The following is a 23,590-nucleotide window of genomic DNA, read 5'->3' on the forward strand; positions in this document are numbered from 1 at the left end:
ACCTGGAGCTGTCCTGTTTGTAACACATAGAGAAATTTTTATATCCTCAACAGCCTTTTCTGAAGGAGTGTGTGCATGATCACCAGACTAGTGACAGGGGAAGTTGGTTGAGGCTGGAGCCATTAGCAGAACTAGGGGAAAAGTTAGGAGGATGTCTCAACTCTGAACTAGTACCTTCTTGGAATTCGGGTGCAGTGGGGTTGTTTATAAACGGTTTTGCAGTGAAGCAATTTTGTCCTCAAGTACATTAGGGTAACACATAAGGATGCCACCCTAATGCACCTGAGCAAGGCTGCAAGTGCCCTTACTAGTTCTAGCTGAACCCTAGCCCTTGCTTTATGTTCAAGTGTGAATTCCTCCTTGAACTCCAGGTGTTCCCACTTTGTGTGCACTTAGATGTCAGAAGCCTAGCCGGGTTAAGTGAACTTCCCTTTGCCTGCCCCCTCATCAGGTGCAGCAGGTGATGAGGCAGAATTTAAGTCTTTGGTCTGCACCACGGGACACACAAGCCTGAGGCATTCTGGACACACAGGCAGGGAGAGTGAGCAGTCTGGTGGCCAGTGATCCCCAGGGAACTTCGTCTGCCTGGTGCCCTCAGAACCGGACTCTGCCAGACACATTTTCTAGGTCAGGTCATTAGGGATGTGCCTCCACTATCGAGGACCCCACTCTCCCTGAGCTGAAACCCACAGCTGTTTGCCAGCTTAGAGGTTGACAGAATGCCACCTTGTCCCCTGCCCTGCCTGTGTGTGCAAAACATCCCATGGGAAAGTAGCAGGCATGCAAGGACACTCATTCTTCCCGGAGAGGCAGGCGTGCAAGTGTGCAAGCCACTCTCACATGCACACACGGTAGGCTCCCCTCCCTGACCCCAGCGAGCCCCGGCCAGCAACTTTCCTGAGGGCCCGGGCGCTAGCCTGCAGCTGTTTTTCTCTTTGGATCAGCCCACTCTTGTTTCAGGAGTGGAGTGGGACTCTCCCTGGGGCGTTATAGGGTGTCATCTCTGGCATTTGCTCCCACTGCAGAAAAACAAGTCCAATGCAATGCACTCGGGTTTCTGAACAGCTGCCCAAGCGCCGAAACCAGACAGTCAGCAAAGCTGTCGGAGGGAGGGAGAGCAGGGACTCCGGAGAGGGTTGGGGCAGCGGCGGGGGGGTGGGGGGGGGGGGGGGGGGGGGGGGTGGAGGGGGTGTGGGGGGGTGTTGCCCGCAACACAGTCGGGACGCGGGGGAAGGGGGTGTGCACGCGCGGCGGGCTGCGTCTGGCACTCGCGGCCCCTGGACCGGCTGGGGTGCGGAGAAGGTGGGAGGCCCTGGCTTGGCGGGGTGCCCGGAGTGGGGGTCTGGGACACCCGCGCGGTGGGCGACGCTCGGCGCTCCCGGCCCCTGCGCGGCCTGGGGTGCTGGGAAGGGAGGGGTGGAGGCCCTGGAGGGGCGGGGCGGGCTGGCGGGCGGGGCGGGAGCAGCTGTGCCTGCCGCCAGGGAGCGGGCGCGGTCCAGCCGAGCCATGCGGGACGTGAGCGACGTGTGGCAGCCTCTGCGCAGACTGTTCTGTTGCAGTGTGGATTTCAGGGAGCGCCGCCTTCCTCCTTCCAATCACAGCACGATCTCACAGTGAGGTATGCACTCTGCAAGGCAGGCAGCGCTTCTGTGCTGCTGTGTTGTGCACTAAACTCACATGCATGTGATGCCACCATGTGGGTGGCGTAAGTCCCCCCTAAAGCACCCCGGATCTTCACAGAGTGGCCACTGGCCTGACTACACGACTGTCCCACGTCACGAGCTGATGCAAAACTCCGAAGACCGTGGAAGCAGAAAACACACATAGACAAAAAAAAAAAAAAAAAAAAAAAAAAAAAAAAAAAAAAAAATGGCGAGGAAGAGTTGCAAGCTGGACCAGAGAAATGTCGTGAATTTTAGGGGTTTGCACAAAGTGCCACCTCCCGATAGTTATTCCGGGGCTTATGGTCAGGTAATGAATTCAGGTCGGAATAGACTCTAGCTTGATTTTTCTGCTCAGAGATTAGAGTATATTGAAAATGTTATAAATGGTGACGGTGGAAACCAAGGTGCCTCTGTCCTGCTCCGTCTGGTCCTCTGGGGCTTTCGTGTCCCTTCCTGATGCCCAGCCCCCTCGGGCCTCTCAGCAGCGAGGGCGGGGGGCGGGGGGGACACGGGGTTCCAGGGCCCAGGGCTGGGTGTTGGGGGAGCAATGTTCAGCACAAGCCAGGGTTTCTAAGGGATTTAAGAAAGTGGATGGGGTGAGGACGAAGGACCAGGGGGAGTCCCCTCCCCGCAGGTGGCAGGGGTCGTAGGTGGGTGAGACTCACAGGTACCCGCAGTTTTGGCAAGGCGTGACTCAGAGACCTATGCCCCATAGGGCATCCTCCCCCCCCCCCCGAGGTAGCGGAGATTCCCCCACCCCCGACGCCCCTAACCTCTCTCCGGCCTGTGGCCCTAAGCCTGGGTCATCATCTTGACTACGCCTAACCTGCAGTGCGTGTTAAGAATGTAGTGTATTGGGGTCCCACTCCCAGAGAGGCCGGGCCAGTAGAACGCATTTTTACCAGCATCCAAAGGGATTCGGCTACGGGGGTCCACGGACCACACTGGACGGCGTCGCTCCTTTCCTCCCATCACAGCTGAGGTGGTTATTCTGGGAAGCTGTGCTCGTGGTTTTTAGGGGACGTAGGAGGAGGCTTAGGGAGTGCGACTTTTTAGCCGCCGCTGAGTTCAGGGCGTCATCAGAGGGATTGTAGGAGCAGGGCGCGCTGCTGGTGCCTACCTGCAGGGGGCGCCAGCAGGCCGCCTCCGGGCTTGCCCACCCCGCCCCGCGTCGCTCTCCCCCCACCCCCCCCGACGTGAAAGAGGGCTGGAACCCGGAGAATGCGTCTCCGCCCCGAGGCTGACGTGTGGCTCACTGTGGGCTCGACTTAAAAGCCCCGGCGCTGCGCGAGGCATCCTAGCAGAGCTGGAGACGAGGCGAGCGGGTGGGGAGGGCGTCCGACTCGAGCTGGCGCAGGGGGACCGCGGCTGTCACTGCGCTCCGAGCATCCCGAGGGCTTCCCGAGTAGACGAACCCGGCCCTGCGGCGGCTGCGGGTGCAGCCCTAGCCGCCTGCCTCCCTCGCCGCGCTCGTGGAGCCTCACGCCCCGAGCGATCGTTCGTGATTTAGCACAAAGCACGTTTCCAAAAAGCAGCGCACGGGAGAGCTCCCGCGCCGCGCTCCCGCGCACGCACCCCCTCTTCCCCTTTGTTTCGGGGGTCGACCGGCTGCTCTCCTCCCCAAGTCTGAATTCTTCGCGGGGGTGGGGGGGCGGACGGCCGCCGAGTCTAGGCTGTGAAGATGCCCTTGGAGCTGACTCAGAGCCGAGTGCAGAAGATCTGGATCCCCGTCGACCACCGCCCCTCGCTGCCCAGATGTGAGTGCAGATTCGCGCGGGGGCCGGGCTGCAGGGGAGCGGCGCGCCGCGCGGAGAGCCGGGCCATTGTGTGGCGGGCGCCGGCGGGGCCAGCCGTGGTGCCGGCTCCGCTGCTCCCGCGCGCTGGTGCCGGGCCGGGCGCCGCCCTCCACGGCGGGCCCCGCGGGCCGGGGCCGGGCGCTCCCCGCTCCTCCCCGCGGGCGGGCGGGTCCCCTTGCCTTCGCCGCGGGGCGGGGACGGCGCGGGCCGGGGCGCGGGCGCTGCGCCTCCCCCGGCCGGCGTCGGGGGCGCTGTGGCCCGGGCCGCCCGCCCCGCGGTGCCCCGCTCGGCCGGCGCCCGGAGCGCAGAGGCAACTCGGCAACTCCGAGCGCGCCCCGGCCTCCGCTCCCTCCGCCGGGGGCGGGACGCGCGGGACACGGCGGGAAGCCTCGGCTTCGGTGACGCTTGGCGACGGACGGCCGCGCGTCCCGCGGCCGGAACCGCTCTCCCGGGCGTCTGCCGGGCCGAGTCCGGCCGAGAGTCGCGGCGGTCGCTCCCCACCCCCTCTGCCGGTCGCTCCCTCCCCTGCTCTCTGCCTTCCTCCCTCCTCTCCACCTCGATCTCCGTCGCCCCTCTCTCCCGCTTTCTATATTTCTTTTTCTTCTCTGTACTTAAATCTCCTGCTTCTGTCTTCGGCCTGTTTTTAATACCCACTCTCTTTATATTTCTCTCTGCTCCCTCTTTCCCCTCTGTCTCCTCGCTCTCTCCTTTTCCTTCAGTATATTTTCTCTCTCCTCCCCCTCCCCCCCCCGGCCCGCCACCCCCCACCCCCCCACCCAGCTCCCCCTCCAGGGGCGACAAGAGAGCTGCCTGGCACCAAGCCTGCGCTCCTGGGTTTGGGGAGGGTCCGGGGATCAGTGACCACACACTTGGCAGCGTTTCCTACCCCCGCGCACACTCGCGCTCACACAATCCACCGTGCTTGGAATTTGCTGGCAGTCCACCTTCCTGCTCTGTCATCGGCCATAAATGCTTTGGAAAGGTTTGCCTTCTACCTTGGGCCCCGTCCCTAGCCACGGAGAGAGCCACCTAGTGAAAGGGTGGTCCCTGTGGTTAGAAGGTGACACCCACTCTCCACGTAACCCCCACCCCTCCCCGCCAGGCGCCTGCCAGGTGGACAGGGGCAGTGGAGTGGCGGGCATTTTGCTTCAGGCAGGGTCAGGTTGCCTGATTGGTAAACAGGGGATCCCGTGAACAAGTGCTCGAGGTGGCTTCCAGGCAGCGGTGGCTCCTGAGTGCCAGGCAGCTTGTTGGCCCTCGCTGCTGCCACGTTTTCCGGGGGATGGTCACCAAGGCCATGGTGACAGCTTGCCACCTCAGGCTTTGCCCAGGTCTGAATCACCAACCCTCCCCCCCGCCCCAGGCAGGACCCGGGGAGAGTGGGCTCTGGGGTGCTCGTAGGTCATCCTGTGTCAGAGACCAAGCAAGGTGCTCCCGACACTGGGGGCCGCTCGCCCCTCCACCACCTTGCCCCCCTCTCTGCCGGACCTGAGGGTTCTGGGGGCCACAGTAGCCTGAAGGAGACCTGGTTTCTTTGCAAGGTGGCCCCGGGCGGGGGCTTTGCAGTCTGTTTCTTGCTCCCAGCCCTGATACACTCTTAAACAGCTTGCTGCACATGGGCTGACCACGGCGACCCCCTGTTGGTGCTGGGGAACGCAGTGCCGTAAATCATGAGGGAGATGCGGCCACGGCAAAACACAGAGACGACCCCGCCCTTTTTGACTTTGAATACAACCAGTATTTATGAAGCACTTTGTAAACTGTAGTTGGTCATACAAATCTAGTTTGGTTCTCTCTACCTAAGTACGGGTGTTTGTAGTTATGGGTGCTCACATGTGCACACACTTGTCTGTCCCCCGAGGTTCAGGGTGGGGGCTTGAGGTTGGGTGTGGACGGCACTGAGATTGGCTGGCATTCGATCTGTAGTGTCAGTTGCAGAGATGCGAGTGTGCGATGATGCCTCCTTCTTCCAGGCTCCCGAGACCCATCCATTAGCCTCCATCAGCCTGCACGTCTCACACGCACATAAGAGATTTGCCTAATATCCCTGGTGTGTGCAAGGGGGGTGGGTGCTAAAGCTGATGGATTAAGTCTCTTAGTCCCTTGTCCCCGCCCACTGCTGGAATCCCCGTGTGTGGTTCTGGGGTGTAGTCTCAGACACATTCTTCCTTACAAGAGTGCCTGCACCCTGGGTATTTATTACATGACCTTATTTCCAGTTATGCTGTCTTTCTCGGGTTATATAGTCACATTTGTGTCTCATCAGAATGGGGAAGAGAGGGTATCTCTTCTTGTTGCGTCTTTCCTGATACCCTCCCCCTCCCCCCATCAGCCTCCTCCCCTTCTGTAATGGTATTTGGAAACTTGGGTGGATTTTCTTCCTTCTGAACCTGTTACCATCTTTCTAAGTGGTGTCTTAGATGAGAGTCGACAGCAGGTTCCTCTGAGGTTTGTTCATGAAAAGATGGCGTGGTAAACATTACCATTCATGCACAGAGGACAGGAGAGCGACAATGGAAGGCTCTGGGTTGGTTAGTTTGACTGTCTTTCTGGCGCTAAAGCACATCAGTTGGGTGCCCTGTTGCAACGTGCACAGGGTGGTAAATGCGTCTTACAAAACCTGCCGTTTCTTCAAATGCAAACCGGTAACAGGATTTACTGACAAGGAAGTCATCGACAAGGAGGTAGATTATTGACTGGCTAGCTATGCTATTTGTTTACCATCACTAAAAGCGGGGGGGCCCCTGGGTGGAAGTCCTTACTTATTTGGGCCAGTTACTTATCCACCGGGAACCTGTTGTTACAGTCTGATATGTTACATACTGTCTACGGATAGACTTTATCTCAATTGGGGCTTAAAGCCACTGATGGTATTCGAACTTAAGGTAAGGGGGACGTTCCCCAGAAACCCCTACCTTATCCTCGGCTGGCCACTACAGATTACAGCAGTGATTCCCAGCCCTGGCTGCACTTGACAATCATTTGGCGGGGGGTGGGGGGGGATTTGGGGGGAAAATAAGAAAAGGAAAATCCCTACTGGTAGCCCAAGCCAGGTTAGAAGTCCTGTAGGCGGGGTCTGGGGATCCTGCATCGCTTAAAAGCTTTTTCGGTTCCGCCGCTGGTTGAGAACCATCAGTTCAGTTTAGGAAAGGGCACGTGAAGAATTTCAGGTGAGAGAGACCCAGGTGAGCCCCAGTTCCGTGCCTCATGACTCGTGCAGCGGGACCTGCCTTCGCTTGTAGCTCTTAGCTTCCTCACATCTGGTATGATGGAAACCGTCACGGCTGATACCGATGGAGGCTGCTCTGGGAAGCAGTTCACGCGCGTCGCCCGGTCATGAATCCTCCCAAGAACCTTTGTGAAGCATCCCTCCGTTTTACAGGCCAGGAAACTAAGACGCCAAGGTCCGAGGAAGGGGTGGGGCCCTGGCACTTCCAACACTATTTATTTGGCTCCCGGCTCCGCTCTCTCAGCCGCTAGGCTATCCGTGCTATCTCCTGCCTCTCAAGGCTGTCAGATGTTTCTCTAAAATGCCCAGCCCCTCCCTGTTGCCGGCAGAGACCGCGTCAGGTTAGGAGGGCTGTTCGTTGGACACAGGTCAGTTAGGCAGGAGTTGAAGTGTGCATGGGAGGTAGTGAATGAGCATGGTATAGGACAGAACTTTCTGGGCCTGCATTCTGTTATCCCGGGGCCAAGTCCATGAAGTCTGTTTCCCAGAGGGCCCTTCAGAGGTGGCCCGGGGTGACGGCGGGGTCACAACAGGTCTTTCTGTGCAGCATTGGGTTTGCCTTGCAAACGGGGAACTGACCCTGTCTGCACCTGCAGCTGGCCATCCGTCTGTCCTAAACAGCCCTTTCATTTGTGTCCCTGGAACTTAGCATTGAAGCGTGATCACCTGCTTGCCGAAAAAGAATGCCAGTGACGTGGCATCTTTTGAAGTTGTCCTTTCCGAGTGCCTTTGGATAGAAGAAAGCTTGCAGGAGGTGTGAGAGAGCCAGCAGCGTCTTCTAACAGTTTATTTCCTGAGCATGGGTTGTGGGTGTCAGTGTGGTGGGCGAGCTGTGGCGTTCCTGCCTGTGTCCGCGCGTTACACGTTATCAGGGAGGGGTGAGTCATTTCGTCTGGGGAGTGGGGCTGGCATAGGAACCCTAGAATGCAGCCTGCTCTGTCCAGGACGACAGACCCTGGCCTGTCGCCGGAGGCTGTGGCTCACTCCCCTTACCAGCCGGCCTCCTGGTTATCATCTGCTTTCCTGTGTCCACATACACACGGGGAACACACACGTGGCCAGTGTGCGTTATGTACTGGTAAGTCGGTGGGGCTGGCTGTGGACGATCAGGCCTTAGCTCAGGTGCTGCTCGGGGACACGGACTCTGGCTCCCCGATTCAAACAGACCCCCGTGGACCCCTAGCCCCAGCGTCAGCCCTCTGCTTTCATCACAGCATTTATCCCGCTCCGAAATGACTTTGTGCGTCTGTTAGCTCGTACATTGTCTCTTCCCCACCGCAGGCCAGATGCTTCCCAGCACAGGGGCGGTGTCCACATAATGCTCTGTGCTCACGGGGCACCTAGCACCTGTGTCTGTTGAGTGAATGAGTAAATGGAATGACAGAGTTGAGGGTGGCGTCCCAGAACGTGGTGGTTTTCCGCGATCTTTTACTCAAGTGGCAGCCTTAACTCTGGATGACACTTTTAGCTTGAGCTCCGTCCCTCCCGTGCCCCACCCCAAACTGCAGCCAAGATGTTTATAGTCTGTTAACCCCGCGGTCTTTAAACAATTGCTTCTTTAGCCCTTCAACATAGTGAGCATACGTGTATCCCCTTAAACATGCTTACGTTGACATCCAAGTTTCACGTCTAAACACATCTGAGGATAAAAACTCTTTGCCGGGGTGTGGGGGGGAGGTCCAAAAAAGGTTAAAATACTAAATGTTTGTATACGATGAAATGAAGCACACAAGAACTTTTTGGAAGATTTTGTGTTAAACTCCACGCTTATCTTCCCTAATCCCTGTGCTTGTTGGGGGGCGAAGAGGAAAAAGCAGAGCTCCGGGGAAGACGGTGTGGGAGGTGGAAGGAGGCGCTCTTCTGTGGGTTAACAGGATCCGCAGAGAAGAAGAGACTGAGGATCTGGGGGGAACTGAAGCAGGGGCAGGTGGTTATAAGATGAAGACACCTGAGATGGCCTGTGAGTTTGAAAGAAGAACATGTTAGGATTCAGGAGGCTTAGTCAGGAGGTTTCCCTGCTCTGTTTGAGACCCAGGAGCGCCTGGTTGGAATGACAGCCACAGCCCGCGTGCAGCTCCTCCAAATCTTGTGCAAGGAGCCAAAGGAATAGGGAGAATGGCCTCTGCTTTGCCAAATAAAAGAGTGATGACTTATTTGGGTTTGAGATTCAACTTGAATTTTTGGCTTACGATATTTACTCTGCCATGTCTTTACGGGATTTTCCTCTCAAAGCGTCTCCTGCCAGAGATTTGCGCATGTGGTTCCTTGATAGTGGAACTAATCCCCGATTTGATAAATCAGTCATCCTCTGTCTCTGCTCACTTGGCGTGAGTCCATCAAAAGTATTCCATGCACGTGCCCAGCTGAGGGGAGGGAGGGAGAGGGAGCGCGCGTCCGTCCGTCCCTGCATGTTTGGACGCTCTTGGGAGCAGGGGCATGGTGGGGACATCGGATAAGACCAGGAGGCAGCGGTGGCTTGAGGAAAGGATTAGTAGAGTCGGTGCTTCCAGGCGACTAAGTGAGACGACTTCTCGCGTGTCACCTGCGGCTGCCCCGATGCACACGGGAGGGCGTTGTCTTCTGTCCCCGCCGGTTTTGGAGAAGCCCATCACTTTTCTTGGGACTCAAGAAAGTCCACTGGCGCTTTTGTGCTCCCCTTGTGTGCTCACACCGGGCAGGGAAATGCCTGTCTTCTAGGAACGTGTTTGTTCCCAGCTACTGGGAGCTGGAGAATCCCAGCCAAGTGCTTTTGTGGCTCCTACATGTCTCCTGGCCTCCTGATGGCCTTTCTTCTTCCTCCTCGCTCTGCATGGTCTAGAACATGAAGAAACAGCCCCCTCTGTGTTCTGTTTGCTTCCTCTCTGCCCCCAGCCCACAGGCACAGGGGGCAGATCCCGGAATAACGTGGTGGGTGTTTGGGCATGCGATCTCAGTTTGGTCATGGGCTGAGTATGGGACCGTGTTGGGGAGTCCAGCTTAGGGAAGGTGTCCTCTTTGAAGCCTGTGCCTGGCAGTGGCCTGGTGGCTCTCCTATCCCCATCTGGCACTCGCTGGCTTAGAGACAGAGCCCCTGTCTATGTCTGACATCCGCCTAGATCTGTGGTGTGGTCCCAGGAGCTTTGCCTCATCGGGGTGACCAGTGCCCGGAAGCGATGGCACGTAGCTGGCCAGGAGAGCGAGGTTGCCTGTGGCGCCCAGCGGGCACCGGGCAGTGTTGCTGACCCGGGAGGGAGCAGGCAGCCAGTCTCGTGCTCTCAATGGGCAGCCCCTGCCGCTCTTGTCACCAGATGCTGGAGTCTCCTTAGAGTCTCAAGCATAAGACACCAGCCAAGGAAACACTGCACCTTAAGTCTCCAGAACAGGGTTCTTTGGGCTGCTTTCTTAAAATCCAGCGAAAACCTCTCTCCCTGGTGTTTTGTCTTATTATTGGAACGTTTCTCCTACCGTTAACCTCACCCCCACTGGTGTTGGGGAATCCCTTCCTTGTAATGCTTTCTGCTTTGGGGTTAGTAGCGGGATTCCTGGCTGGGTTTAGGGCCCTCAGGAATCAGGTTGGGAATCTGGGGTTGGGGCAGTCCCCCTGCCATGCGTGACCTGAAAGCAAGATGGAGATTTGTGACTGGGCTGGGGCGGGGCTCTGGCCAGTAGAGGGTCGAGGCGGTGCTGGACTGTAAAACGCCTGGGGCTTTGAGGTGGGAGCGAAAAAGGCATTTCTGCGGAATTCTTGAAGGTTCGCCGTGGGGCACACACTGCTTCGTGGCTGACACCTCGCTCTGTCCTCTCCCCAGCCTGTGGGCCGAAGCTGACCAACTCCCCCACCGTGATCGTCATGGTGGGGCTCCCAGCCCGGGGTAAGACGTACATCTCAAAGAAGCTGACTCGGTACCTCAACTGGATCGGCGTCCCCACGAAAGGTGAGGCCGTGTGCCAAGGCCAAGGTCGTTACCTGGAGCCTTTCACTCTTGCTTACCAACCCCTGCGACCAAAACCACGTCCCTTCCACCTCCAGCTGCTGGGACCTGCCGTGCAGGGCCAGTCTTGGGCTGGCCTGTGCTCACAAGCGTGGGGCACCCTTTTGGGCCTTGTCACTTGGAACACTATATACGTATCCTCGCTTGGCGTTGGGATCTTTTCTTTTCCTGCTCTGTCGTTCCTGCTGCCCCACAACCTGCTCAGCCCTCACCACCTTCAAAAAGCCTTCTCTGGCCGCATGGTCTGTGGAGATCTGGGCCCTCCCCTTTTTTATAAAATTTATTTTTGATAGAGAGTGTTTGCGGGGGAGGTACAGAGAGATGGAGGGAGACCCGAGGATCTGATGCAGGCTCTGTGCCGACGGCAGTGAGCCTGACGTGGGGCTTGAACTCATGAACTGCAAGGTCATGACCTGAGCTGAAGTCGGATGCTCAACCGACTGAGCCACCCGGGTGCCCCTGTGCCCTTTTAAATACTCTAGCACTCAGTTGTGACATTCTTCTACTGACTGTCGTCAAATGTTCCACACCATCGGCTACCTTTGTGTGACTCTTGGCCTGGTCTTCCCGACTACACCGGAAAGGTGGTGAGGTGGGGGACTAGGTTTTGCATCCACTGTCCCCCACGGTGCCTGGTGCGTTGTGTTGTGTGGTGAATGCCCCATAAATGCTCCACGCTTCCCTGGGGCGCAGGCTGCTGGCTCAGTAGGTGAATGGCAGATCTGGGCCCCACGGCACGTGTGAGACCCTGCGCTGTCCTGGGGGATCGTGCGCAGGAATCACTGCCCCTGTTTCCGCGGGACCCGTGGCAGCCGCCCCTCCGCACAGCCTTAGGACGCTGCACCTGCAGACGGGGCAGTGGAAGCCAGTCCCTGGGAAGGTAGAGCGGCCCCAAGCAGCGTCGGGTCTGGGGGAAGCTGGGCTGCCTTCTGGGCTCGCAGCCCTGGGCGTGGAGGTCCGCTCTCCCGCCTCGGTGTCTCAGCAGAACCTCATTCAGGTTGGTGTAGCTGTGTAGGCTCGGTTTCCTTTTTTAGAGAGAGCTCCCAGATGTTGGTGGCTCCTTCTTCCTGGGGGGTCAGCTAAGTGTTCCCGCCTTTGTCCCCACAGTGTTCAACGTCGGGGAGTACCGCCGGGAGGCCGTCAAACAGTACAGCTCCTACAGCTTCTTTCGCCCCGACAACGAGGAGGCCATGAAAGTCCGCAAGTAAGGCCCGAGCTGCCGTGGGGGCCTGGGCTTGGGTTTGCTTGGCTTCCCGAAAGCCGGGTTCTGTCGGAGAAAGAAGCTGGTCTGCGGTGTGGCTCCGCTGTGGCCATGACATGTGACCCCACCTCCGGGTGTGTTAGGATGAGGCACCGCCTCTGTGAAACTCACTGCCTCCTCTGTTCCCGGAGGGTCTAACTCGGCCGCTGGTTGATACAAATCAACAGCAGTGTCTCGTTGGGAGTGAACAAGGCCATTTTTGCGGAAAACCTTCCGCTTCCATTTGGAGAGGATTTTTCTTGTAAGCCCAGGGTGGTCGTGAAACCCAAGTGCCATGGCACTCAACCCTGACAAGTGTCGTAGGGTCACCTGGGAGCCTGGGGAGATCCGGATGTGGGCCGTGCCCTGGACAGAGCCGTGAGAATCCATGGGCCGGACCTGGGCGTCAGCTCTGTAAAAGCTCCCAGTGAGATCTCGGGGCGCAGCCCGGGCATGAGCCCCATTTCCCACGGGCAGCCGCAGCCGCCTGTCTGCGGGGCTGGACTGGGAGCCTGTGGACCCGAGTGGACTGGGCCCCGCAGCCCCGGCCGGCAGTTTCCTCACTCTGCTCGCTGGGATGAGCGGCGGGTTGCTGGGCCTTCCCCCGCCGGACGGGCTGGTGTGACGCGTGCTTTCTCTTCCTGCCTGTTGCAGGCAGTGCGCTCTGGCTGCCCTGAGAGATGTCAAAAGTTACCTGACGAAGGAAGGGGGCCAAATTGCAGTAAGTCCGGGGGGCGGGGTGCCAGCTCTGTGTCCGAGGCTATAGCACACGGTGCCCTGGGGAGACAGAAGTGTAGGCACTGCCCCGGGCAGTGCCGAGAGCCGCCGCAGGGACACCTCGGAAAGGGACGAGTGCCTGTGGCCTGAGAGTTGAGGGGAGCGACGGCCTAGAGCAGCGCTGGGGGGGCCAGGAGAGTGGTTAGCGCGGGGTGGACCTGGGGCACAGCTGGCGCTGTGCTCTGTGCCCACCCCTCCCCTGTGTGCTGGGGCGGGGGGAAGGGGTGGACCCGGGGTGGGGGCTGCCGCTGCGGTAGCCAGGGGTCCCTTCCACGTGCACCCTCCCCTGTGTGTGGCTGTTGTTCGTTGGCTCTAAGTACCCTACTGTTCATCTCGAATGTGGCCTCTCTCCACGGCCCTACTGTCTCCCCATCAGGTGTTCGATGCCACCAATACCACCAGAGAGAGGAGACACATGATCCTTCATTTTGCCAAAGAAAATGACTTCAAGGTGAGCGGAACTTGCTCTGGAGCATGCGGGAGCAGGGAAGGCAGCTCGGGGACGGGCCGAGTCCCGTGTCTCTGCTCCGGGCCTGGTTCTCTACCTCCCGCTGTTCTTGTTTTGCTGTGGACACGTTGGGCCTTTCCTGTGGGGGGGGCGGGGGGGACGGTTACCCAGACTAGGGTGTGGGATGGGCAAAGGACTCAGGGTTGAGCAGGTAGTTCTTTGTATGTGTTTGGGTGTTCGTAAATGGGGTCCTTCCTCCTCAAATGAGGTTGGTGACATCACAGTGACACCAGCGTCCGCGCTTCGTGTGTGTGTCACATCTGTGGTTTTCTAACTTTCCTCTTTGCTTTCTTCCAGGTGTTTTTCATTGAGTCTGTGTGCGACGACCCTATGGTTGTGGCCTCCAACATCATGGTAAGACAACGTAGGACCCCACTGTAGGGCGACAGTCTGAGAAAAGTGGGGAACCAGCTCGGGCCCAGAGCAGTAACTAGACGCTGAGAACGAGCCGGCTGTCCCAGCCTGTTGGTTTTGTCTGAGTCGTGGGACCGGGAAGGTGGGAGGTGTGGAGTGGTGTTTAATTTAGAAGCATGTTCTGTGACCTGCCCTGGCTTTATCTGGGGTCCTTGCAGGCGGTTGGCAGAAAGCAGCCTTTGCGGGACCTAAGAGATAAAAAGCAGGGGCCTGGGAACAGTTTCTGTGAGTGGCAGTAGCTTGGCAGCTGGGTGGGGACAGGGCTGCTTGGGACAAAGGGCAGCTCACCCTTCCAGAAGGGAAGGAAGGCAGCAGGCTGGACTCTCTTTAGCTGTGAAGGTCCCCAGTAGAAAAGAACGACTGTGTGTTGATAAAACTTCATAGGACACAACAGACTGAAAGGCAGAGTCCCCAAGTGTGGGAAGAACGGGGGCTGTAAAACTATCTTCCTGCTGACGTGTCCGTAACATACCCTTCTCCTCGCCCTGTGCCGAGGGGAGGTTGCCCAGATAAATTGAGGGTAATTGGCAGCTTAATTTGATTAATTCTTAACTTTTGTCACTTGAAAGCAATATACCATAAATGGAAGCCGTTACCATGAAGACTTTACCACAGGTCACCTTCTCATGTAGCTGATTTTCTGTGCAGCTTAAATACGTGAGAATAAGCCGTGTCTCTAATGAAAAGCAGGTCTGATGCTTCTACAGGGAATGCTGGGGTTTGCTGCGTTACAAGTGCGCATCTTTAGAGGGTTGCTGGGGATTCATTGGCTTCCGATGTTGGAACTTTTCTCCAAGGCAGTGGGAACGTGTACAAGCATTTCTAAGAACGGAGTTCATAGCTCAGAAAGGGCCGTTCACATTGTGGAAAACCCAGATGCGTTTCATCGGGTCCAGAGGAAGAGGCCCAAAGGACGGGGAGGTAGAACAGAAGTTGCTGTGATCTGGACAAAGGGTTTTGCTACGTTCCTTTAGTTTCGTTCTGCTAGCTTCGTCTTGGTAGCGAAGCACAGCGCGGATGCAGAGTGCATTTTCCGCAGTGAGCAGTCAGCCCGTGCGTGGCTAGGAGCTCACCACCGATCTTGTTCTCTGTTAACACATCCAGTCGTTCGCCCCGACCCTCCGGGTTCAGGAATCTTGTGTCTCCGATTAAGCCCCAGAGCAGCTTTGCAGGGTAGGCCTTCCCAGCATGCTCTCTGGCGGCGGCCGTGCTAGGGAGAAAGGGATTTGGGAACTTAGATTGTTTTTCATCGTGGTAAAATATACAATTTACCATCTTCACCGCGCAAGTGTTCAATCCCGTGGCACTCAGCACGCTCAGGTCTCTGCACCGTGGTCACCACCACGGATGCGCAGAACCTTTTTATCTTCCCAGACCGAGACTCTGCACCCGTGAAGCGCTGACTCCCCACTGAACTCAGGTTTTGTTTTGTAATGTTTATGTATTTATTGTGAGAGAGCGAGCACGTGAGCTGGGAAGGGGCAGAGAGAGAATCTCAAGCAGGCACTGCAGTCAGTGCAGAGCCTGATGCAGGGCTCGGTCTCACGAACCGTGAGATCATGACCTGAGCCGAAATCAAGAGTCAAACACTTGATCGACTCAGCCACCTAGGTGCCCCTGAACCCGGTTTTTTGTTTTTAAGAATATATATATTTTGATGTCTTTATTTTTGTGAGAAAGAGAGAGTGTATGTGAGCAGGAGAGGGTCAGAGAGTGAGGGAGACAGAATGTCTCCGAGCTGTCAGCACAGAGCCCGACACAGGGCTCAAACTCACAAACTGTGAGATCGTGACCTGAACAAAGTCAGACACTTAACCGACTGACCACCCAGGCGCCCCTGAACTCGGGTGTTTAAAGAGTGTCTGCCTGTCTCCTGGCAGTGGTGGTGGTTGTAGAGGAAAAGAGCACATGCAGTAACAAATTTTGCTGAAATTTCGCTGAATTTTGCTAAAAACCCTGCCAGGTTTCTCAGACCTACTGTTCACTTACAGGGGATGGGTGAGTCCGAGGGCTGTTTCTTCTGCTTTCTCTTCCCATAAGAGCAAACCTTAGAAAGGACTGTGCCCGGTGGAGAAGCACTAGTTGGGGAGCAGTTACAAGCATGTGGTGCCCCATCCGTGGGTGGTGGCAGGAAGAATCCTGCCTGGCGCGCAGGGCAGGGCATCACCAGCAATTCGGGAGCGCGCCTTCGCCGACTGACAGCCTGGCCCTTGGTGTGGGGAGTGCTGCAGGTGTGGATCCAGAACTCGAATTGAGGCTTGGCGGTCTGGGGATGACCTGGCTACCGGGTTGACCCCGAATCGTGGCCCCACTCGGATGTGTTCAGTAGAAGCCTGTGGCTTTCCTGTGTACGTCCTTCCAGGGAGCGATCCCCTGTCCACTGTGGGTGCTCTGCCTGTGTCATCATTGGGTTAGAACTCAAGCCCCGGTGTGTTTCTTTTTTTCTTTTCAACGCTGGGTGGGATCATCGTTACTCTGAGCTGGTCTGTACTTTCCCTGTTTGCGAGCCCCAAATCCCGCTTCGTCTAAGCAGAAAGCCTTCCAGCGTGATTCATCAGCTGCCTCTTTGTGGTGTTACAGGAAGTTAAAATCTCTAGCCCGGATTACAAAGATTGCAACTCAGCAGAAGCTATGGACGACTTCATGAAGAGAATTAGTTGCTACGAAGCCAGCTATCAGCCCCTCGACCCTGATAAATGTGACAGGTAATAACGAAGAGGTGACTGTCTCTGACTCTTCTGCTTTGGTAGAGTTTGTTTGTTTTTTCGTGTTTTCGTGCTGTCTGTACAAAGCACTTGCTCCTGGATCCTTTTATAAACTGTCTTTTAAAACGTCTTTAAAAAAATCCTTGATTGCGTATTCCGTGTGACTGTTTCCAGCACTAACTGTAGAAGCACGGAAGTACACATGTGAGCCCCGTCTTGCTCCTGTCCCCTTGACATGTGTGTCCTTTCTCTCTGCTCTGGTCTCCCGCCTCCCTCTCCCCACTTCTGACCACACGCTGCTGCGGATAGTGCCCACGTGTTCTGTCTCCGAGAACACAGATTCAGTCTGCGCCCTCCCCTCGTGGGTCCGTGGGGGCTGAGTCTCTGCCATCGGCCGGGGCCATGGGGGTTTACACCCGGGCTGGCTGGGCTGGGCTGTGCTATCAGTGGAGTTCTGATCGGCTGGTCGCCTTCCCCGGCAGGGACCTGTCCTTGATCAAGGTGATCGACGTGGGCCGGAGGTTCTTGGTGAACAGAGTTCAGGACCACATTCAGAGCCGCATCGTGTACTACCTGATGAACATCCACGTGCAGCCCCGCACCATCTACCTGTGTCGGCACGGCGAGAGCGAGCACAACCTCCAGGGCAAGATTGGAGGGGACTCGGGTCTGTCCAGCAGGGGCAGGAAGGTAGGGGGAGCCGGGGGCAAGGCGGGCTGCCGAGGGGCTGGGTGCATCCCGTGTGTGCGTGCATGCATGCGTGTGTGTGTATGTGTGTGTGTGATAGTGTAGTCACGCCCCTGATGCGGAATGAGACAGGTCTTGCTCTACTTCTCCAGGAGGGGCAGGAGCCTGAGTCAGGCCATGTCCCTCTGTCCCACGCCCTTGCAGTTTGCCAATGCCCTGAGCAAGTTTGTGGAGGAGCAGAACCTGAAGGACCTCAAGGTGTGGACCAGCCAGCTGAAAAGCACCATCCAGACGGCGGAAGCCCTGCGTCTCCCCTACGAACAGTGGAAGGCGCTCAACGAGATCGACGCCGTGAGTGCCGGGGCCTGGCCTTGGCCGTGGGGAGCGGGAGGGCACGGAGGTCTCTCCCCTGGGAAACGAGGGCCCTCGCAGACCCGCACGTGCCACGTTGAGCGACTCGAGGTGACGTCTGGGTGTTCCCGCCAGGGTGTCTGTGAGGAGATGACCTACGAGGAGATCAGGGACACCTACCCTGAGGAGTACACTCTGCGGGAGCAGGACAAGTACTACTACCGCTACCCCACCGGGGAGGTACGTGTGCCCGCTCTCGCCCGCGTCACTCGGTGCAGCCGGCGTGTGCTGTGCGCACGGGAGCTGGTGACAGGCCAGGCTGAGAGAGGGCCGTGGGGGGCCCAGGTGGCCCCATTCAGGTAACTGTGCTCAGCAGCCACGTGCTCCGGGAGGAAGGGGCAGGAAGGGCTCTTGCAAACGCCTGCCCCTTACGCCTTCTGATGCCTGTTCCCGGTACTCTCCCTTCCAAATCCAGGTTTCCTAAACTGAACCTTGTAAACGGCTCCAGGAGAAGCACAGGTGTATTTTCCTGTGAGCACCAGCGAGAGATGTGTCTCTCAGATGAGCCCATGGTGACGTGGGAGGCAATAGCAGTCAGGGGTGATGGCTCACCCTGTGCGCGGGTTCCCCTTTGCAGACGCGATGGCAACTGTGTCATCTCAGGTCCCGCGCATCACTGATTCGCTGAGGGAGCCCTGGACGCAGCCTCCGGGTGATGCTCTGGTGTCGGCTGCAGGCAGCCTGGTGACACCTGGCGGGTCCTTGCTGTCTGCGGGCCGTCTCGGTTGTCTGTCACGTTTCAGTTTCCTCCTGCTCAGGGCGCTCACCTCCTCCATGGCCCTTGTTCCCGGAACCTGATTAGTGAGAGAACAAGGGAGACCACAGAGGGATGGGCGTGAGCAGGAACCTTGGTAGCCTTAAAAGTCACATGCCCACCCATTTTTTTCAATCTTTTTTTTTTAATTGAGCGAAAATTCACACAATATAAAACTCACTAAAGTATACGATTTAGTGGTTTTTAGGTGTATTCATAGTACTGGGCAACCATTACCACAAATTCTAGAACATTCCATCATTCCCAAAGGAAACCCTAGCCTGTTCCCCCCTCCCCCAAGCCCTGGAAACCAGGGGTCTACTTCCCGTCTCTGTGGCATTGCTTACTGTGTACGTTTGACAGAAAGGGGTCATACAACATGTGGTCACACTGTGTATGACTTCTCTCAGGGGACGTTTTCAGGGTCCCCCACGTTATCAGCGTGTGTCCGGTCGTCAGTCCCTCATCCCCCCGCGTGGAGAATTAGGAGGCAGCCGTTAGAGGGAGGACGGCGGGTTTATGTTCTGGCAGGGGATGCGTCACATCCTCACCAACACGGGGACGGTCTCCCTTTTCTAAGAAGCCAGTCGATGTGGGTCCCCAGGGGCCCTGAGGGGTGCAGCCCTGAAACACCGCCGGCTGTGGATCGATTATCGATCGGTGGCGTGTTCTCTGGTTTCTAACGGGGGAAGGGGCGTGGCTGAGGCGGCAGAGCCCCGCCCCCGCCCGCGTGCGCCTCTGCAGCAGCACCGACCTGTCCCTCTGTCTTGCAGTCCTACCAGGACCTGGTGCAGCGCCTGGAGCCGGTGATCATGGAGCTGGAGCGGCAGGAGAACGTGCTGGTCATCTGCCATCAGGCCGTCCTGCGTTGCCTCCTCGCCTACTTCCTGGATAAGAGCGCAGGTGCCACCGACCCCCCCCCCCCCCAAGCCTGCTCTGGGTGGTGGGGCGACGGGGAGCCCGTGGAGTTCCGAGAAAGGGCGGAGGGAAGCCAGCCTTCGAGTTGGGGGTCGCCGCAGACCAGCACCTTCCCCACGGGACCACGCGGGGTCTCTCTCCCCGCGGGGTTCACTGCTGCTGAGCGTTAGGAAAGGCCTCGGCCGCGCCTCCTGCTGGAGCCTTCAGAGCACAGCCTCCCGCAGGCCCCCAGCCGCTCACCTCTGGGGGGGGGGGGAGGGGCGGGGTGGGGGCAGCCCACCTCTAAAGAACAAAGAGCCCAGAAAACTCTAACGAGACTCTTAAAATTTAAGCCTATGTCTACCCAAGGCTCACTTGAATCCTGACACACCTAAATTGTTCGGGGAATGATTTTTTTTTTAAGTTTATGTATTTATTTTCAGAGAGAGAGCGGGAGATAGAGAATGCTAAGCTGGCTCTGAGCTGTCAGCACAGAGATCATGACCTGAACCGAAACCAATAGTCGGACGCTTAGTCGACTGAGCCAGCCAGGCACCCCTGATTTTTTTTTTTTTTTTAACTCTAGTGCACCGTGCAAGGGTGGGCTTGGGGTTTGTTTTGATTCTCGTCTTTTGGCTAGTGGTTTTTCTAGGCTGCCTGCCTGGAGCAGGGGGCCTGTGTGTAGCGGGGAGGAGGAGACACCCCTGTCTCCTGCTTGGCCTGGACTCCAGGGGCACAGACGACAGGCAGAAGCTCTCACTGGGGACCTGTGTGTATCTGTCCTCAAGGCTCCTAGCTGATCGCGAGGCCTTTTCTTTTCAGAGGAGATGCCTTACCTGAAATGCCCGCTTCACACCGTCCTGAAACTGACACCTGTCGCTTACGGTGAGTATGGGGACACAGCCCCGGCCAAGATGTCCCCTGGGACGCTGGCTCCTGGTGGCTCTGGGGCTGTCAGCGGCCTGTGCCCTCTAACCGGAAGCCAACCCCTGTCCCCACCCCACCCAGGTTGCCGCGTAGAGTCCATCTACCTGAATGTGGAGTCTGTGAGCACACACCGGGAGAGGTCAGAGGTGAGTCTAAACGCCCCCTGCCTCCTGCTCCCCAGCGTCCCCGTCCTGGCCTCCATCCCTAGAGGGTCCCTGTCGAGTGACAGGGCCAGAGGGTGTGAGCACTCGAGAGGTCCCCGTGTTGAGTTGCCTGCAACTGAACCTGTGTCTTTTAGCGGGTTCTCTCTGGAGTAGTAGTTGGTTTGAGATTGGCCGGCCTTTGTGACCTCCTCCCCTGCTCTTCCTCAGCCACCGTGTGTCCCTATCTCGTGTTTATATGTGGCTGCTTGGCATTTTCTCTTTCCCACTTTGCATGCTTTTTCCCCCCATTTCGACTTAACCCATGACGTGAGTATTAAAGAGGGAGACGCATCCTGCGCTTTCAAGAGTAGTCGTAGCTCAGTTACCGTCGTCTTTTCCTTTGGGGCAGCTGAGATGCCTTCCAGGTTCTAGAGTCACTGGTTCACACGGGATTAGCAAATCCACTCAGTCGTCTGTGTACGCTTCGGTGCAGAATTACCAAGAAGATGGAAATCGTGGAAAGGAGGTGGGAGGGCAGAGACCAGGTGGTTTGGGCAGGAGGGACTTGGGGCACGGCGGGTGGAGGCTTTCTGCAGGAGGCCCCGGCGGTAGAGCAGATTGCTGCCCTGGACGCGGTCGGGAAGGAACGTTGGGTTGACTTCGTACCGAGTGTCAAACAACAGCGTTTGGCCAGCTGACCGTTTCCCTCACACAGAGCGTGGTGTTCCCGTCCGAGCAGGACACCTCTCTGTTTCCCAAGGAGCTCGGTCCGAAGGTCTTGGCCTTAAAATCCCAGCTTCCGCCAGCTTGTCCGGCCGGGTGGCCACAGGGGAAGCGGGTGGGCCAGCCTTGGCCCTGTAACGGCCCCCACTTCTGAACGTGGGTGGCGGGGTCCCACCTTTCTTCCCCGCCTGACTCCGCCGGCGGGGCTGGGCCGGAACGGGGCTCCGATGGCCCCTGCACACGCTTGCCTGTGCCTAACTGGGGCAGTGTCGAGGGAGACAGAGCTCTGCGCAGGCCCCTGGGCTAGAGGCTGCAGAGCCACAGGCCTGGGGACCCAGGTCCTCGCTCCACTGTGTCGTCACTTGGCGGGAAGGCTCGTGTTTGGGCCTGGCTTGCCTTGCTGCCCACCTCGGGGTTTCTGCACCTCTAGTCCCCCGGCAGGGGTTGAAGCCGGCACTCCTCGTCCCAAGCCGGGGGGGCAGTGATGGGCAGCGGGCGCTGTTCCTTGTCTGCTGTGCAGATCCTGGCTCACGGTCAGCGCAGGGAGTCTGGCACGGACACCTTCTCCTCCCTGCCCTCAGTGGTTGACCTGAGCCTCCCACTCAGGCCTCCCTCCCCCTTCCTTGGCTCTCTTGGAGGCTGGCGGCCGGGTTCTTTTCTCCGACCTTGTCATCTGCCGCCTTTGAATGACTGTCTGCAGAGCTGGTCTTGTGTTCTCCCTTCGCCTGCCTTGAATGTGTTGCGCTTGTCCGAGTGGGTGTCTTGGAATGTTCCGGCACAGGGGCTCAGGAGGTCATCCCTTGTTCTTGCAGACTGGGGACGCAGGACAGCATGGCACCCCTGCTGGTCCCCGGGGCCAGTCGCCGCGGTCAGTCTCGTATCTGGGAAATCCAGAAGCAGAGAAACGTTTTTGGTTTGGTTTGGGGTTTTTTTGGCTTATATACTTCCCCACTCCTTGTAACTGTCGCCTTCTCTCTTTTGTCTTTGTCTCGCTTAGGATGCAAAGAAGGGACCTAACCCGCTCATGAGACGCAATAGTGTCACCCCACTAGCCAGCCCCGAGCCCACCAAAAAGCCTCGCATCAACAGCTTTGAGGAGCATGTGGCTTCTCCCTCCGCTGCCCTGCCCAACTGCCTGCCCCCGGAGGTGCCCACGCAGCTGCCTGGACAAGTGCGTTCTCCCCTCTCCTTCCTCACAGTCAGTCTGGGTCGGGAGGAGAGCAGCCGTGGGCAGCGCGTGTGGGCGGTGGACGGGGAGAACGTGGGCACGCCCTCCCACGAGGTCCGTGACACCCTGGGGTCCTTCCTCGCCGACCTGAGCGCGCACACCTCTTTCCTGAGGAGCAGAAAACTGGGCAGAGCAGAAGAAATGGCCGAGTCTGCGTCCCGCTCACATTCCCGAACCCTTTGTTTTCTCAAACAAGATTGAAGACAAAACCCTAGAAGTTTCCATTCAGCTCTGGGCCCTTGGCCATGTGTGGCCTGAGGACGTCTTTTCTGTCCCAGGCCAGTGGCTGAGGACCTTCCTTACGTGCTCCCTTGCATCCGGTCCCCAGTTAGAGAAAAGCGTGTTCCCCTCCAGAGCCGGGTTAGAACCTGGACAGCCAGACTCGCAGGATGGCCTGGGAACAGCCACTTTCTTTCATCACGTAGTTACTTTAGCAGGTAGTAAAAACACCAGTAAGCAAAAACCTAGCTAGGTTTTACTTGTGTCATGTGCTACGGAGATTAAAAGCTGAAGGCTCTTGGCTGTTGGACATTAAGATTTATTTTTTTCAGAAGAGCAGTCTTTTCCTCGGTGACAGCCAAGAATCTTGGCCAGCACGTGAGACATAGAAACTCCTGGGCACATATTTGGGGGCCACCTTGAGGCCTCCCCCCCCACCTTCACCCCCACCCACCACGTCTGGGCTCTTAACAGATAATTCACGGGCTGAATTTTGAGTCAGACTTACGAGCTCCGTGCTAAGGCCCACAGACTTATCCTGCATTTCTCCTCAAGCTCATTTGAATTGTGTGGTGTCTGGAATTGGGATGGGGGGGAGAGGGCCGTGCCTCGGGGAGGCCACCGAACCTCTTCAGGCCTCAGTTTTCCCATCTGTGGAATGGGGGCGTGGCACCTACTGCAAGAGGCAGGGCCAGGGAGGTAGTTCGTGCTGAGCGGCCGACACGCTGGTGTCCCCCAGAGGCAGTAGCTGTAGGATTTTACTGCGTTTTTCTGTGAAGGCTGAGAACCGAAGCGGTCTGCCTGTGACGCCCAGTTGTGGTGGAGACCGTGGGGTCATAGTTGGAAGTTCAGCGGCTGCTGTCGCAGACACGCGGGGGGCACCGGCCTGGGCCGGGGTTGGATGGTATATGGGGCCGACCCGGAGGAGGGTCACGGAGGACGCGTGGCTGGGGCTCCCCCGACTTGGACGGGACCGTCCTTTGAGGTGGCCGGGCCAAATCCCCGGGACGTCTGGAAGCCGTTGGGTGGGCCGGGCCGGGAGGCCGGACAGGGCTTCGTGTCCCCACGGAGGATGCCTTGGTTTCGAATGACTCGGGGCCTGTACCCTGTCCTCTACTGACTTCTCTCTCTCCGCTTTTTCTCTCTGCAGCCTTTGCTAGGGAAAGCCTGTTTGTAAGTATTTTTCTCTGAATCGTTTTGCCACTCGCCCCTCTTTCTCCTCGCTTGCGGGTTTGGCCTTTTGCCTGTGAAAATGCTGCGGGTGATGACGGTTTTGTCATATCTGATAGAGAAGGAT

The 23,590-nt window shown here is 57.7% G+C and overlaps 1 protein-coding gene across 6 annotated transcripts in view; it reads left to right on the forward strand.

Annotated features, from left to right (window-relative positions):
- The window catches only part of PFKFB3 (6-phosphofructo-2-kinase/fructose-2,6-biphosphatase 3), a 75,389-nt gene that overhangs the window by 45,271 nt on the left and 6,528 nt on the right, over window positions 1–23,590 (forward strand). For 2 of the 6 annotated variants that reach the window (XM_019833901.3, XM_006933216.5), the window contains exons 1-15: window positions 2,951–3,421; window positions 10,478–10,603; window positions 11,768–11,864; window positions 12,555–12,621; window positions 13,054–13,128; window positions 13,483–13,539; window positions 16,180–16,304; window positions 16,787–16,994; window positions 17,196–17,342; window positions 17,478–17,582; window positions 18,930–19,059; window positions 19,876–19,938; window positions 20,062–20,126; window positions 21,844–22,017; window positions 23,444–23,466. In XM_019833901.3, the coding sequence (XP_019689460.2) occupies window positions 3,346–3,421; window positions 10,478–10,603; window positions 11,768–11,864; window positions 12,555–12,621; window positions 13,054–13,128; window positions 13,483–13,539; window positions 16,180–16,304; window positions 16,787–16,994; window positions 17,196–17,342; window positions 17,478–17,582; window positions 18,930–19,059; window positions 19,876–19,938; window positions 20,062–20,126; window positions 21,844–22,017; window positions 23,444–23,466 (1,538 nt within the window). In that variant the 5' untranslated portion in view covers window positions 2,951–3,345. Of the gene's footprint in view, window positions 1–2,950; window positions 3,422–4,414; window positions 4,443–10,477; window positions 10,604–11,767; window positions 11,865–12,554; window positions 12,622–13,053; window positions 13,129–13,482; window positions 13,540–16,179; window positions 16,305–16,786; window positions 16,995–17,195; window positions 17,343–17,477; window positions 17,583–18,929; window positions 19,060–19,875; window positions 19,939–20,061; window positions 20,127–21,843; window positions 22,018–23,443; window positions 23,467–23,590 lie in introns of those variants that run through there. The other 4 variants (XM_045060839.1, XM_023256312.2, XM_003988081.6 and 1 more) reach the window with 4 other exon arrangements.

Source organism: Felis catus, chromosome B4, assembly GCF_018350175.1.
Source record: "Felis catus isolate Fca126 chromosome B4, F.catus_Fca126_mat1.0, whole genome shotgun sequence".
Classification (NCBI taxonomy): Eukaryota; Metazoa; Chordata; class Mammalia; order Carnivora; family Felidae; genus Felis; species Felis catus.